General features: G+C 34.8%; 1 protein-coding gene across 1 annotated transcript in view; it reads right to left on the bottom strand.

Moving 5' to 3' along the window:
- PTPRF (protein tyrosine phosphatase receptor type F) overlaps positions 1–16,327 on the bottom strand; it is a gene marked incomplete at its 3' end in the record, with an annotated part of 545,489 nt that overhangs the window by 239,653 nt on the left and 289,509 nt on the right. The window contains exon 5 of the mRNA XM_083360223.1: positions 15,216–15,357. Within this exon, the coding sequence (XP_083216349.1) occupies positions 15,216–15,357 (142 nt within the window). The remainder of the gene's footprint in view (positions 1–15,215; positions 15,358–16,327) is intronic.

Genomic DNA, 16,327 nt, shown 5'->3' with positions numbered 1-16,327 from the left:
CACTTGCAACCTGTAAACAAATACTGCTATATCATTGCTCATCCACATGCAAGTTAAAACAAATGCAGAAGTCCAAGCCTTAAGGTCATTGTCTTTAATATAGCCACAATACAACCATGAATTACCCATATAGCCTCTCCCTGGAAGTCAGAAACTTTTGCACTCCTCTGACATTCCATATCACTCATATGAAATGATTGGCTGCCAAAAATAATCACCTTTATATAAAGCTGAACATGTCAGAGATTTGGATACCACAATGGAAGAATTCCATACTATCTTTATCATGATTTTTGGCAATCAAATGGAAATATTACAAGACCAGGGAAATAAAAAAGAGTCTATTTATACATTCAGCTGAGTTGGTTCTGAAAATATTTTAGTTTTAAAATATCAAGTTCCCAGAGTGGTGATGCCACTACTGCCTTTTTAAAAAAGGGAAATATGTTGAACAAACTGACTTTTTAAAATGTTATATATTGTACACTTTTGCTATTCTTTGTACTTGATTTACCTTTTAATTTACATTAATAAATCTTTAAGTCTTATTTTAGTCTAAAACAGTGACAAACTCTTTCTGCCAGCTTCCCAAGAAGAGATATTAAACTATCTACAGAAGAAAATTTTTGAAAAATATATGACAAATAAAAATTATAAATAAACACAAAGTAGGGAAGCAGATCTCTGCTCTATTTGCTCCTTTGTGCACTATGACAATAAGACTTAAATATTAAACTAAAAATCACAAAAGTAAAATCCTTTCATGTTATTTTTTTTCCAAGAAGAACTGAAATTAAGTGATCACTGGAATTTAAATATTTTATTTAGATTACAGTGGAATAAAAACAAGTGCTTGGGGCAATTTTTATTTGCCAATAAATTTATGTCCAAACACGATAAATAACCATACTTTCTTGACAAATATATATCTATGTTACACAAAATTGTATTCGAGGTTGATTCTTATTACAAAATGTGATGATTGAAATTACCACAAGCTACACATTTTTTTCAGTAAGTGTAATTTCTATACACAAATATAAGGTAAATATTGTGCAAATATGGCTTATATTAGCTGACATTGGAAAAGTACATACTATATAACAGTACATACTACTAACACATACTATCCACATTAAGTCAAGGTGGCCTTCCACATGGATCAAATAGGTTTAGCCATTAGTGTTTACAGTATATGTAATATAAAATATACAGGATAATTTAAATCCTTTTTAGAAAAAAAATGTAAAGAATTGTTTAGCTTAAATTATTATGTTTTCATTTTCAATAGTAATCATTTTTTTTGTATCATTTCATTTTATAAACCCAACCTTATAAAACCCTTCAGCCATTCATTAGATAAATGTGGGTATACTGAATGTATTATTTAAATGTCTGCAGTACATATCTGTTTCTAGGGAATTGGCTAAATGTCACCTCTTGATAAGACAGAAAAATGATCAATGGATTGATCTCAAGTGCAGTGATATTACTGTTTGCGCAAATTTAACTTTGCCATCATTTTCATGAATAAATGAAATAAGACAAGAGGAATTCTAAACAATCTGGAATCCGATACTATATCACTAAAGTCTATGACTACAAAGTGTGACTGTAAACTCCAGACAAATTGTATACTTGAGATTAATTAGTTCCAAGGCAGATTGTGAGGAAGAAAAGAGACATCAGTAGAGCAGAAATTGCTATGCAGAATATGATGTTACCTAAGTGAACAGTTATTCAAATAAAATGTGGTAAATTGTTCACATGTGTAGCAACATTTTGCAGTGCAAAGCAACTGATTCCTTCCAGGCACCTTTTATGCCAATCCCCAATGTATACCTGTTGTCTTTTGTGTCCAAGTGCCTATAGTCTGATACTTTGCATCTATTTAGATAAGTTTCCTAATAAATATCTGAAATATTTATAACCTAAATAACTTATTGAAGTTGCTCAAATATATAAAATCTAGGTCTGTCCATTTTACATTGCTGGATTTGAACAATTTCAGATTTTGAGCATCAAGAAATTGCTAGTTTGAAGAGCAGTTCAAATTTAAGGCAACTTGATAAGGGTTTTTGTTATAAATGAATTTTTTAAGAAAGAAAAAATTGAGAAATATTTCATTTCCATGTTACAATGACAAAAAAGGAGGTTCGGTATAAAGGTATGTAACATTAAGTTATACTATAAGCAGGTATGTTAATTATTTGGAATGTTCATCTTCAGTTCCAATCTTTATGTCTGATACATTTTCTCTCCTTAGAAAATAATTAAATTAATTGTTTTATGCATACAAAATGGCCAAATGAAAATGTTTCAATTAGAAATAAGTGATAGAAATTAACAACTGCTTTAACCACCTCCTGTGTTATTAAGATTAGCTTCCTTTTTCATCAGCTCTAAAACCTTCTATTTTACTTAATGAAATAATTGTCTGGGTAGCCATTAGGATATGAGGTAGGATATATTTATGTATTTAATCAAGAAAAAAATCCTGTTTGTACTGGGTACATCTACTATTGGTACACTTTTTTCATTTTTTTTTCAAGTATGTGAGGAACATTTTACTTCCCTATATAAGAATTCCTAGCACTTGTCCTGAAAAGCAGTTTAGTTCTAAATCTAAATGAAAAAAATATGAAATTATAAAAAGATATATAGGCCCAAACTGAAAAAGAAATACTACAGTGAAGGAAGTTGTAGGAGTAGTCAAATATTCAGTTCTTTGGGAAGAAAAAACCTCCAACAATAATTGAGGATATATTTTAGAAGCAACCAGTACTTAAATACTACTTATTACCACCCACGGTCTATAAACTGAGAATTTAGAATGACAATTGGCACTTGGTGTGCAGCACATGGCTGCTACCAAGAGCCTTTCCTAAATAATTAACACTTGGAGAGTGCTCAGATATGTCCTTCTGATTCATCTGCGCATTGTAATTTCTACACAGATCACAACTTAATGAATCATCAATTGTGACAAGATCAATGAACCAAACCTAACAACAAACTAAAGTTAGTAAATTCATGCCTCAGGCAGGAGGCTGGTTTAAAAAAGCTTCCATCATCTTTAGAGTCTAATTAGCAAAGACAGGACTTCTCCTGTTGCTTTCTCCTCTTGAGAGAGGAGGGTGAAGGCGAAGAGGGGCAGTTGTTCAGTTTTACTGCATGCAAATCTTGACATGGCTTCTTTGATCAATAACAATGTCTGCAGCAGTAAGACAAGCAGGAGTTTGCAATATGTAAAAAAAGATTCCCTACTCACCAAATGAATTCATGTCATGTAGTGGACACAATAATAGTTCAGTGGGCCCTTGTGGAAGGAAAAAAAGCTATCTTTTCAAATATAGCTGTATTAGTCCAGATAGGATAGAAGATCAAAGAATAGTTGGATAATAAGATATTTTTAGACTGCAGGATACACATTAAGTTATTCATTTGGAATATTCAAAGAATTTGCACACAGAGTGATTATTTTATAAATGATAATTCATGGAGGATGGAAGAATCCTCTCTGGATTTGATGGCAATAAAAACAATACAGTCCCTTTTTAACAAGGCTTTACATTTCATTTTTGTATCTCATAAAATTGGCCTCTCTTGAAACACAGAACTAATTAGAGCTGAATCAACTAAATGCTTAATGGAGTAGATTAGGGCTAGTCCTGTGCCCTGTCATAATGAGGTGCAGACCTTATCACCATCAAAGTCATAGCACTGTAAGAATTTCCATATTTGTCTGGGAACATTCTTAACATGGAGGAGGAACAAGTCTACAATTTAAGAATGCCCCAGCATGTACTTATGCAATATGAACACTGTGAAGCAACCAAATTCCTACTAACTAAATGAAACCAAAGTTAAGGCCTGACCATACCACAGAAACCCCAACATCTAAAATTCGAGAACAAAAGAAGACCTAAATTAAAGTGGAAACAAAATGTGTCTCTGAAAAAAACTTTGCATCCTCCTAGATCAGTGATGGCAAACATATGAGATGCCTGTCAAAGGTAACACGCCACAATGTTTTGGGTGGCATGCCACTGTTCACCTGACAACATCTATTCGTGAAAGCATATCCTGTTCTTGTGTGATTTTTTTTACAGGCAACAGAGGTTGCACAAAATACAGTGTGCTCTCGTATGGCCTCCTTTGAAATATGCAAGAGGGTTGTGCTCTTCTATGACTTCTGGAGCCTCTAAAAACTGCACCAAGGCTGTGAAACAGCATTCTTTAAAGCCACTTCAAGAACAAAGGTCTCATGCAATCTGGAGCAGCTTCAGGTAGGCTGCAGAGGCCTGTCAAAAAAACAAAAACAAACATAGAGAGAGAGAGCTGCCTGTGGATGTGCAAATCCTGGGAAGTGCTAGTGCAGGGGTAATTGCACCTTGGAGAACGGCATGAGGTGGTCTTTTTGAGTGGCAGTAATAGCACTATGATGGAAGTTGAGGCCCAAGCATTTGTTCAGGATGGCCTAGGTATTGGGGTGGGGGGGAAGGGAGAGACAAGAAATAAGAGAACTGCTTCTCTTTTGTTTGGGGGATGTGTGTGTGACATGTTAGCAGGGTCAAGTTAGGTATTTTTCTAATTTTTGACATGCTGAACACAAAAGCTTTGCTATCACTGTCCTGGAAAAAAAGAGACCTTGTTGTGAAGTGAACATTCTCCTTAACTTTTCCTTGCCTAAGTATACCTGTTTTGTGTATGTGCTTCATTGCTACTTCTTGTTCAGAATTTTTCCCTTTCACAATTGTTTATAATATACATATTCTATTCTTATCTAATTTATGGCTCTCCCAGGGATAAACAAGCCAGAAAAGGAGTCAAATTAAGAACTCTACCTAGATTTCAATCTGAGAATATGAATGGGATTACAAATATATAGACATTAAAATATACTGAAGTATTAGGAAACTTCTTATAATTACGTTTCTAAAATACAAACACACACAAGTATATGTATATGAAAGAAATTTGATACTTATTTTGCAAGATTTTTTAGAAATACATATTGATCAAAAAGAAGGAAAAATATTAAGAAGTTACCATCTATTTCCTGAGGTTGCATAAGAAAAGGAAAAAAAGAAAAAAATGTACAGGTATACTAATATTGTCAAGCTAGATTATTCTTGATTCAGAGATCTCACAATAGCACTTTTCTGTAATGACTTTATCATTTTGTAAATAAAAAGAACTGTAGCTAAGTCAATAATATTACTTTAAAAACATTAAATTTTTAAAGAGATTTTTTTAAAGAACAAAAAAACTAACACAAACTAATATGAAATAGAACGGGGAAAAATCCCAAAAATACAGTAAAAGAGAATTAAAAGAAAGAAGCTTCCTATTACCTCTGCAGAAAATATAATTACAAACAAGCTCATTTTTTTCCTATTATCCATTTTTTAATCATCAAAACCAGTTGTAAGTGCATTTCTTCCATCTCATGTAAAACGTCTAGGGGGGGTGGTGTTTCCCAGTCAGTCAGTCTTTTCTCTGAGCAAGGAAGTTAATTTAGACATCATCAGACTATTATTTGGATAGAAAGTTTATTTTTCCTCACTATTTACTTGGTATGCAATTATTACATTACCTTGTTCATTTAAAAGAAATGCATACTAATTTATGTCTTGAGATTCAAGGGAATTTGCTCACCTGTTGTGAGACTTCCATCATCACTGAAGCAGTTTAAAGTTGATTCTGAAACTCTAATAGCCTTAGCTGATGGGAGGAAAAAAATGTTTGCTTGAGGCTTGTAAGTTTGCCCAGTGGACATTCTCTAACATAGACCAAACAACTGAAACTGTCATGCGTTGCTTATTTTTTAGGATTTATGACTTTAGTTTTCTTTCTGCAAATAAAAAGATGCTAAAATTCTCCTTGCCATGTGAAACTGGATATAGATTACAGATATTTTGACCTTTTACCATGAAATGCAGTGACTTATCCTTATGGTGCAAAAAATTCTCATAGGACAGAAATCACTTCAACCATTATACCTGCAAGTACTTACTTAATTACTTATTTATGTTTGCAAACTGCGCTGATAGACTGATTCATAGGGTTACACCACAGCTAGAGACATTCTACTAGTTAAGAGAAAAGCCACAGAGGAAAGGATTCACATGACAAATAAAACAGTACAGTTTTCCATGTTAAAAAGTAACAACTCAGTAAAAAGGGCAGAGATCTTGAAGAATGGAAAGAAGATCATACACTGCTCCTTGTGTTTCTTAATATAGACCTTATTTACTGAGACAAGGGATTATTAAATTTTAGCTCTCTAATAAAATTAACGGAATTGGCAAGAAATATCCAGAAGTATTACCAGGCAGTCATGTATATAAATGTATAGTATTAGTTTTAGTGTTTTGCTAGAAAACTACCTGTAGTTTGCAATCATTGATGCAATTAATAAATTCAAAGAACAAAGTGCTGGGTTTTAAGCTTTTTACACAGAGCATATGCTTAATGTTGAAAAAGTACATTTAATATAAAACCTGGTTTGAACTTTGATTATACACTCTTCCTAATTATCCAAATTACGTGCACATTCATCCCCTGGCAATGCATATAAATAGTATCCCTATGAAACCAGCAGTCTAATCAAATAAACAAAGTAATAGAATTATTCTTTGTATCTCTGTTACCTCTGACTTGCCTCATGCATAAGGGAGTCTAGGCTCTATTATTAATACTTTTAATTTCTGGGAGAAATTCCAGAGTTAATTGCATTAAATGCTAAAAAGATGTTGAAAAATTGGTCTTCTCAAACTGAACTACTTCTGTTTGTATAATGACTGAGGATATTTTATCAACACTTTATCAGAGTATTAATATACTATTCAAAAGACTTTGTAGACTGGGAAAGCGAGAACTGATTCATGGTTATAGGCTCTTTCAAGCGTATTTATATTACTTGATGCTAATTTCTAATATCAAACTTCATGGTACATTATTCTTTTCATCTTTTTTATTTTTAGAAACATATAGGTGAGATTTACTTGTGTGTGTGTGTGAAATTTTACTTTGTTATACTCTTGGCACAAATCAACTGTTGCACAGAACTATTAATGAGTTTTTTATCTGTTACTAAACTAGAACTGATTGTACACTTGAAGATAAGAGAGACAATTATTTGTTTTACTTCTACAATTCTGGAAATCCTAAGTTTAATATTTAACATATTTGATGAGTACTGCTCATAGAAATCGAGCCTCCATAAAGATTCCATTCAGCATTCAAATACCACCCTATTATATGTGTGTATGTGTGTATATTTAAATGAAAAAAAAGAAGGTGATTAGGAGCATAAAAATAAAAGAACAAGCAAGTGACATTGTTAAAGAGAAAGAATCATTAAAAAAAGATATAGGAAGGAAAAACAAGGGAAAGTTGACAACTTTCCAAAGGTGACAACATGGTGATTACAACTCTCTTTTTATGCTGAAAATTACAAACAGTTTCAAACATTACTACCTGAAGGAAAAGTAATGTGTATTAAAAACAAACAATAGACTTGGCAATATGCCCAGACTGTCTACCTTGAAAATAACCAAAAAAATAAACAAAAAAAGAATATAGAAAAAAATATAACGGTAGAAACTTTTAGACTGAGACTTTTATGACAGAACTGTAGGCAAACCCTTCCACAGCAGATTTTATGGAATAGAAAAGAATACCATCAGGCTTGTCTATCAACGAATTTTAAAGATAAGATAAAGGCCTAAATTCAGCAGGTTTGATTGACTTGGAGAGTTTTCAATACCAATCCCATGTAGATTTTTCCTATACAATTGTGACTCCCAAATAAGTAATTTGTTTTTCCAAAATATTATGAGTGGCTTGAGTAATGGCCTCATGAGCATGTAAACGATCCTGATATCAAGGCCCTTTTTAAATCAGTTTTAAATCATATTTAAGCTCTTGTTGGATCTTGTTGTATTGGGTTCAAGATTTGTGTCTGAGCCAGGAGTTCTTGTAAACAAAGTAGTAGAGGAATCCTCTTCTGCATCTTGCCTGGCTCCACAAATTAGACACACTAAAACTGAGATCACTGTTGCATGCTTAGATTTATGCTGTTATACCAGCTTGTTTAAAACGAGATAATAATGAAAAGTTATATTTACCCAACAATGAAAGTACTTATCTACATAATCCAATTTAGAAGTTTGAAATCAACTTCTGAAAATCATTTTTTTAATCATGAGAGAGGTGAAAGATGTGCACTCACAGAAGCATCCCAAACAAAAAATACTACTATTCTGGAAATCCAGGCATTTTTTTTTTAATTTGCCTGCTACAAACCAAACAAACATACCGGCAAAATGACTTTCTGCTTTGGTAATATGCCTGCCGTCAAATGTGGCAAATTTATGATTTATTAAAGTTTTTAATATTTTTAAATTTAAATTAATACTTTTCCCTTTCTTGTTCCTTCATTTCTGACATGAGACAAGTCCAGCAAAAACCCATTTCAGATAGGTGGGAAAGGATGGTCTTCTCAACCACAATGCAGTCAGTAATTTAAATGAGTCTCTATCCATGGGATCAGACCTGAAGTCAAACTGCATTCAAAGTTGTAAAAGATTTTTTAAAAAAATTCAGGAGATGAGATTAAGAGAGTCATATGCTCTGACTTCACAATAATTTCTTCTATAAGAACAATTACTGTTACATACATGTAACAGGTTTTTTTTTTAATTACATTTATATCCCGCCCTTCTCCGAAGACTCAGGGCGGCTTACAAGCTTAGCAGTAGCAGTAGTTTTATTGCATTGATACCAAAAAATTCTGTAATCACCTCTGGTAAACACTGCCACAAACTTTTCATTTTTATAGCTTATGCCACAGGCAGGAATCAAGAAGTGGTCAATCAATAATAGTGATACGACTTTGGCTTGAAGAAAGGAGAGAAAGGAATATCTGGGTGAAATTCCATCATCCATCAAAACTGCAGATAAGATTTAAGTGAAAATACTTTTTCCCTCTGAACTGGTTGCCAAATAGTAGTTTGGGCCTCTTCTTCTTTCACTATAAATAGAAAGACTGCTAGAACATTTATGTGAACTTTAGTTTATAAAGCTGGCCTGCCTTCTTTTGAGGATGGTAAAATGCCAACCTTGTCTCCAGATGGTTCATCACCATTATAGCTGATTTAGGACCAACATGCTTACCTTTGAAGGATTAAAATATTAATCCACGAATGAAAGAAAATTCACACTTTTGGTCATTATGCATCATTGAAGGGTGAACCAGTATATTTTTAACTTTTTACTTGATATTTTCTGGCTTGCTTGATCTTTGCTGGTTTGGTACAGCAACCAAACAGGATAGGTACAGTCTTCAACTGATAATTAGGACTGCAGAAAAAACAAAACAATTGCAACCAGCCTGCCTTCCACAGAGGACCTGCATATTGGACAGGTCAGAAGGAGGGCTGAAAAAATATCCACAGACCCCCTAACCCTAAACCTAACCCCTGGACATAAACTGTTTCAACTCCTTCCCTCAGGATGCTGCTATAGAGCATCGCATCCAAAACAACTAGACACAAATACAGTTTTTTCCCTTGTGCCATCACACTGCTGAATACCTAATTACCACAGTACTGTCTTATGTCTAAGGATATTTAGTCATGTAGTATGACTGTATTCTTCTTCTTCTTCTCTTCTTTTCTACTACTTTCTCCTTTTGGTATCTTTTGATGATATTGTTTGTATGTACACTTGGTGTTTGTATTTACATGTTGTTTGTATATACATTGATAATATTACCTTGTTATTTGTATGTATAATGAGAGCTTATGCACTGGAGACAAATTCCTTGTGTGTCCAACCACACTTGGCCAATATTCTGTTCTGTTCTACTCTATTCTATTCCTTTTCAAAGGCATTATTTATGCAGGGTTGTGCAGAAAACTTGCAGCATGGAACTATCCCTTGTCATTACTCATTCTTCCTAGTTATAAGGAGTGACTGTTTCACTCAATATATCCTTTACATTGCAGCAGTATCTAGGCATTGCACACAGGCTGAAAACATGGCTGCAAAAACAAGCAAACATTAATGGAATTAGTGGAAAGAATAAATAGATCCTATAAAGATTTAAAGTGGAATTAGTACCACAAAAAAGGAAGCTACCAATTGCAGCCATTAGCTTTATTGCAGAAGATGTTGATTTTATGTTTTTTGCTTATTTATTTATTTTTCAATAAATTTTTCCATTTTTCAATTTGTGTGCTATCTGTATCAAGACTCATAAGCATCTTGTAGAACAGAATTAAAACATCCTTATTAAAACATCCTTACTGTACTGCTTTCTATTGTAACTTTTTATTGTTTTAAATCTATTCGTTCAGCACCAAATAAATGGTAGATTTTGATTTTTTAAATTTATAATAAGTAAGGAGCCTTGACCTCTCTCTTGATCTTTAATAATATCTCAATAAGTAGTTGTTATCTGTAGTGATAGAGGATATTTCCTACCAAAATATTGATTCAAAATTGTCATAAATATTTCTGCTTTCCTGAAATAAATGCATTGCTTTATTTTTAAGCTTATGCTAAATTTGAAGATTCACCCATATCCTGAATTCATATATAATCACTTTTTCCCTAAGTCTGTTTTAAGTTCAAAGACTATATCTGAAACAAAATGAAGGAATTATTATTGGATGAAAAGTAGTATCAACATTTAGAAGGCAATTATTAGGTCCTGTTCTCTCTCTGGTTCAGGATTTTCACAGAAGGGCTTCTCTTTAATTTTTTAAAGATTAATTTTAAAACTTTCCAGAGGTGACATTTCCTGCTTCAAAAATCTTGCAAAATGAACTTCAGTTGATAACACTATGTATAAAAGTCTTCTTGGTAGAACTAGTCATTATGGAAATGTTACATTTTCATATGTCACTGGTCACTTATTTAAACTGTGATATGACAGAGAAACTGATAAAGTGTACACATTCACTGACACTATGCTTTTCAGGAGAGACTGATAACTCAAAACCTTCCATGTTGAGAAAGTTGCTTAAATTATCTGTTTCCTATAGAAACCAGTACTGATAATGTATAAAAAGACACATCAAAATTAAGTTGTATAGATATGGGTGCTTGGCATAAGTAAGAGAATTAAAAAATAGAGATGCCAAGATCATAGATACTGTGTAAATACTTAAAAGATGAAAACCTGAAAGCAAAATGTTAAGCTTCTTTGGAAGCACTTAAGGACTGGAAAACAGAATATGACATGTCCAACAGTTATTTCATTCACTGTATTTCCTGTGAGTCGGACTGTTGTTATGCTAAAAAGGTAAAATAAAAGATTCAGAACCAAAAGAAAAGCAAAATGAGAGCATTAATTACAATAGCTAGTTTTTTAGGCTGACCTAATAATATGAAATCATGTTTTAACCTAAATATTTTATAGATGTTTTACTCTAGAGAGAACATTTTCATATAGAAATGTGTCACTTCATTTTAAAATGATCTGTAATGTTCATTTATATGCTTGGGCTAAGAAACAATATTCAAATGTAATCTGTCCTTCAATTTTTCTAATTTTCTAATGAAGAACCGTTTCTTGGCAGGAACATAAAATGGAGAGTGAAATAAATATTTATTTATTTATTTATTAATGGGACTTATATCCCGCCCTATCTCCCGAAGGACTCAGGGCGGCTAACAACAATAACATACAATAAATACAGAAATTAAGATAAAATTAAAATTAAAGGCCTCTGTACAATAAATTAAAATTAAAAAATTAAATTAAAATAAATTAAAAATTAGAGTTAAAATATGAACAAACTTCCTTGTTTTCAAACTAATTCTTATGTAACTGAGATGTGCATATATGGGGAAAATAAAGTTAACAATTGCTTACTATAGAAACAGAGAAGTTGATGTTAGATGAGTTTTACAAGAACATATTGTCTCAGGTCTTGGGACATCCAGCTTTCTGCACAAATAATTTGTAACTGCCAAGTATTTATCATTTACTTCATTTCTTCTTGTGTTAACTCCAGGAACTGGGATAAAGCCAGCAGATGGTGATAGAAATTAAACTTATGATACAGTTCAGTAATCAATAAGCCTTTGAAACATAGATATGCTCTTTCATCCTTATACAATCTCCTCTCTAATTCCAAAATTATCTCTAAACATGATAAATACATTCTACGCTGTGCTCCATTTTCAGTCTACAATATCCTATCTTCCTAAGCAACGACAACTTGCAAAGTTGGGTTGACTTAAAAGTCTAATTCATCTGAAGAGCCACCTTTAATATCATTAAGCAGCAGAAATAGAAATCATAAGCATATTTGAATAAATCACAGAGGAACCATTGTTCAGCTAATACATAATTGTGCAGTCATATTTCAAGGAAGCCTTATAAAAATAACTTAGATGGGCAGGGGGGGAAGAGGACAAAAATTTAACTATCATCAGAACAGCTTAAAACAAAAGAATTAAGTTTTATATTTATTGGGTCCACGCTGCTTTGATGTGATATAAATTGCTTAAGGCATGGGTGTCAAACTGGCGACGTGTCGCGACTTTTTCCCCATTGCTGGCAATGGGGTGGGCGTGGTTTTGGGGTGATGCATCCGGCCCGCAGGCAGGCAGTTTATTACCCCTGGTTTAAGGCTACTGTGGGAATAAAAACTATCCATACTGAATTGAAGTTCCAATTGTGAAAGCCACTATTTCTCCCCACTAATATGCTTACAAGAAATTAAATTTATAAACACATAAATCCGAAAGCCTAACAAAAAAGCAGATTCATTCTTTTTTCTTTCCAGAGTTCCTTCTGGATCTTGTTTTGTCAGGAGATGAGCACAGAAAGAATACAGATTACAGCAGGGGTGTCAAACTCAATTTCATTGAGGGCCGCATCAGCATTGCGGTTGCCCTCAGGGGGCTGGGTGGGTATGGCCAGGGTGGGCGTGACATACTGGGTGGGTGTGGCTAGAGTGCATATGGCCTACTGGGTGGGCGTGGCCAGCTCTACATCGTTCGCATCAAGGGTGCCTATGGGGGCCTGGGCAGGAGTGGGACAGATCTGAGGGTCTCTGGCAGAAGGAGGGTCTCTGGGCCAGGGCCAAGGCAATGGGGGCCGTTCCCTCACTTTTTCCTGGATGGCTTCGCGGGCCACATGAAACCACTTCGCGGGCCGGATCCGGCCCCCAGGCCTTGTGTTTGACATGTCTGGATTACAGTATGCAAAAGTGGCTGCCTATCTGATCTTGCCTCTATCATGCCCAGAAGAGCTGCTAAAAAGGAAGATAATGCGAGTCATTCATTTTGATGTAGTACAGGAAATACTGCAACATTCTTCCCTCTCTACATTGCGTATAACACCGCTATTTAAAATGCTCTGTAATGCAAACTGTAATTCCCAGTCTTACAACTCAATCACCTATTTATTACTTTGTGACATCATGCCCACTATCTGTCCCTAAAGCAGAGTGTGTGTGTGTGTGTGTGTGTGTGTGTGTGAGAGAGAGAGAGAGAGAGAGAGAGAGAGAGAGAGAGAGAGAGAGAGAGAGAGAGAGAGAGAGAGAGATTATTGATTCTATTCTTTTCCTGTTTGCGTTGCTGAAACCTTTCTTCTGCTGGGCATGCAAGAGTATTTCACTGTTGCAAGTCATAATTGAAAAAGACCGAAATGCTCAATATGATTCATACATTATTCAACTTGTCAGCTGCCCAAGAAAGGTTTGCATATCTACCTCTTCTCTTATCAACCAAAAAATAATAATTTTCAATTACATTATATGTATGTAATTCTGTTTATCAAGAGAATCTGGAGCCAGAGAGACAGAAATGCAGACAAAAAGATAGGCCAGGGAAGCATCTGCAACAAATTCACTTATGTGTGGATTCTTGGCTCCAGTTTGCCTCTTTATGATGTATCAAATTGAGAATGTTACCAAATAAAAACAAATGTCAAAATTCAGAGCAGAAGTATAAATCAATTCCTGTATTAGCCATCTGAAATGACACCAGTGAAACTAAATAAATTTTGACTGACTGAATTTTTTGTGAAGTTCTGCTTTCATCTAAAGTCTTACAGGATCTCTGTTAATACTTTTGTAGCATATACTTAAGATAAAAGACACAAGACTTTCTTGACAATTATTTTAAAAAATACATAACAGCGAATTTCTGCATTCCATTATTCCTTAGAGAAACAAGAACAACCTGAGGACTCTTGAAGCCATTTGTGCAGGGTTGCCACCAGCATCCAAAATCAGAAAGGATTTTAAAACATCAATAAACCTAATAGCACTGGATAGGATGGTCAAGTTTTTCACATCCTTTAAGTTGTCCCAAGCTAATTGTTCTTCATGAATAAAATAGACTTGAAATATCATTTTCTTGAACTTCAATCTCAGTTTCTAATGTCCACACAATTGCTTAAAATTCTAAAGGTTCTAGTGACAAGGAAGTCTCAGGAATCAAAATATCCTGTGCTATCATTATATTCATATAAAAAATTCCTCGGTCATGAACTTAGTCATTTGGGAAATAATCATATAGGATCTACCAAAATCCCCCATTAAAGAGTAAATGTTCATGGATTTGCTCTTGAAGGACCCAAATAACATACATGAACTGGACATGCAGCCCTAGTTAAAGCTCAAAGTTTACTCTTTCAAGTTCTTGAAAATATATTTATTTGCATAAAACAGTGACAATTAATACATTCACACAACCATTGATACCCCTCAGTTACAGCCAAAAGCCTGTCACTCCACTCCTCTCTTTTTCTTCTTTCGTTTTCCAATTGGCATCTTTTGTTTCTGATATATACTTCAGAGGAAAAGGACACCAAAGGTTCCCATATAAGATAGTGTAATATTCTTGGTCAGATTGTATCTGATCCATATTACTGTCTCCCTACCAGAAGAAATAAAAAAGAAATGTGGACAGATATCTACCTGATTCTGTATTATACTGTGCATTTACAAATGTAAAACAAGCTGAACAATAATTATACACTGAAGAAAAGCCATTAAAACCAAAGGAAAGATAAATAGGAATTGCTGGTTTCACACACATATATGACACAGCCAATTTTACAGTCTTAAAATCTGTTCTCACCAAAATATTAAGCAAAGTTGCTACCAAGCAGTAAACTACCCACCTTTGCTATCACATGTAGTATTTAAATGCAACACAGGAATTAAGCAAGTTTTACCTACCTTCTAATACTGTAAGTTTGGCACTAGTGTTTATCTCGCCAACACTGCTGGTAGCCATGCACTCATAAATTGCTTCATCCCGAAGGACACGTAATGGTTGAATCCGCAGAACTGATCCAGATCCATCATCAAATTCAATAACCTTTTTCAAGAGAGAGAAGTTATTACCAATTCATAACTAGAATTTATCCATAGAAGACCCCTACCTCTGCACCTGTTAATATTTTAAAATATTCAGCTGTAATTGTGAAATTACGAAGCATTAGGGAAGTCATGCATTCCTCTATGCACGACTCCTTCACTGTCAAAGTGATTAAAACTTACATCAACAGACATTTATTTTATTTATTTATTTATTTATTTTAATCCCATTTATATCCCTCCCTTCTCCGAAGACTCAGGGCGGCTTACACTCTAAGCACAAATCAATGTGCTTAGCAATAGCCTTCATTCTATGTATATGCCTGCTTATTAGGGCTTTCACACACACCCCCAAGCGGCATTATTACAAAGTCAGCTTATTGCCCCCAACAATCTGGGTCCTCATTTTACCTACCTCGGAAGGATGGAAGGCTGAGTCAACCTTGAGCCTGGTGGGACTCGAACCTGCACTAATTGCAGGCAGCTGGTGTTACTTAAGGAGGCATTAGCCCACTGCTCCACCAAGACACATGGTTATGGCTTCAGATAGTAAACGATCCTATTCTTATCACATATAGCAGGGGTGTCAAACTCAATTTCATTGAGGGCCGCATCAGCATTGCGGTTGCCCTCAGGGGGCCGGGTGGGTATGGCCAGGGTGGGCATGGCCTACTGGGTGGGCGTGGCCTACTGGGTGGGCGTGGCTAGAGTGCGTATGGCCTACTGGGTGGGCGTGGCCAGCTCTACATCGTTCGCATCAAGGGTGCCTATGGGGGCCTGGGCAGGAGTGGGACAGATCTGAGGGTCTCTGGCAGAAGGAGGGTCTCTGGGCCAGGGCCAAGGCAGTGGGGGCCGTTCCCTCACTGTTTCCAGGATGGCTTCGCGGGCCACATGAAACCACTTTGTGGGCCGGATCCGGCCCCCGGGCCTTGTGTTTGACATGTCTGACATATAGTGTCTGCAGATGTATG

Source organism: Vipera ursinii, assembly GCF_947247035.1.
Source record: "Vipera ursinii genome assembly, chromosome: 3".
Lineage (NCBI taxonomy): Eukaryota > Metazoa > Chordata > Lepidosauria > Squamata > Viperidae > Vipera > Vipera ursinii.
This window is presented reverse-complemented; position numbering and strand designations above follow the sequence as displayed.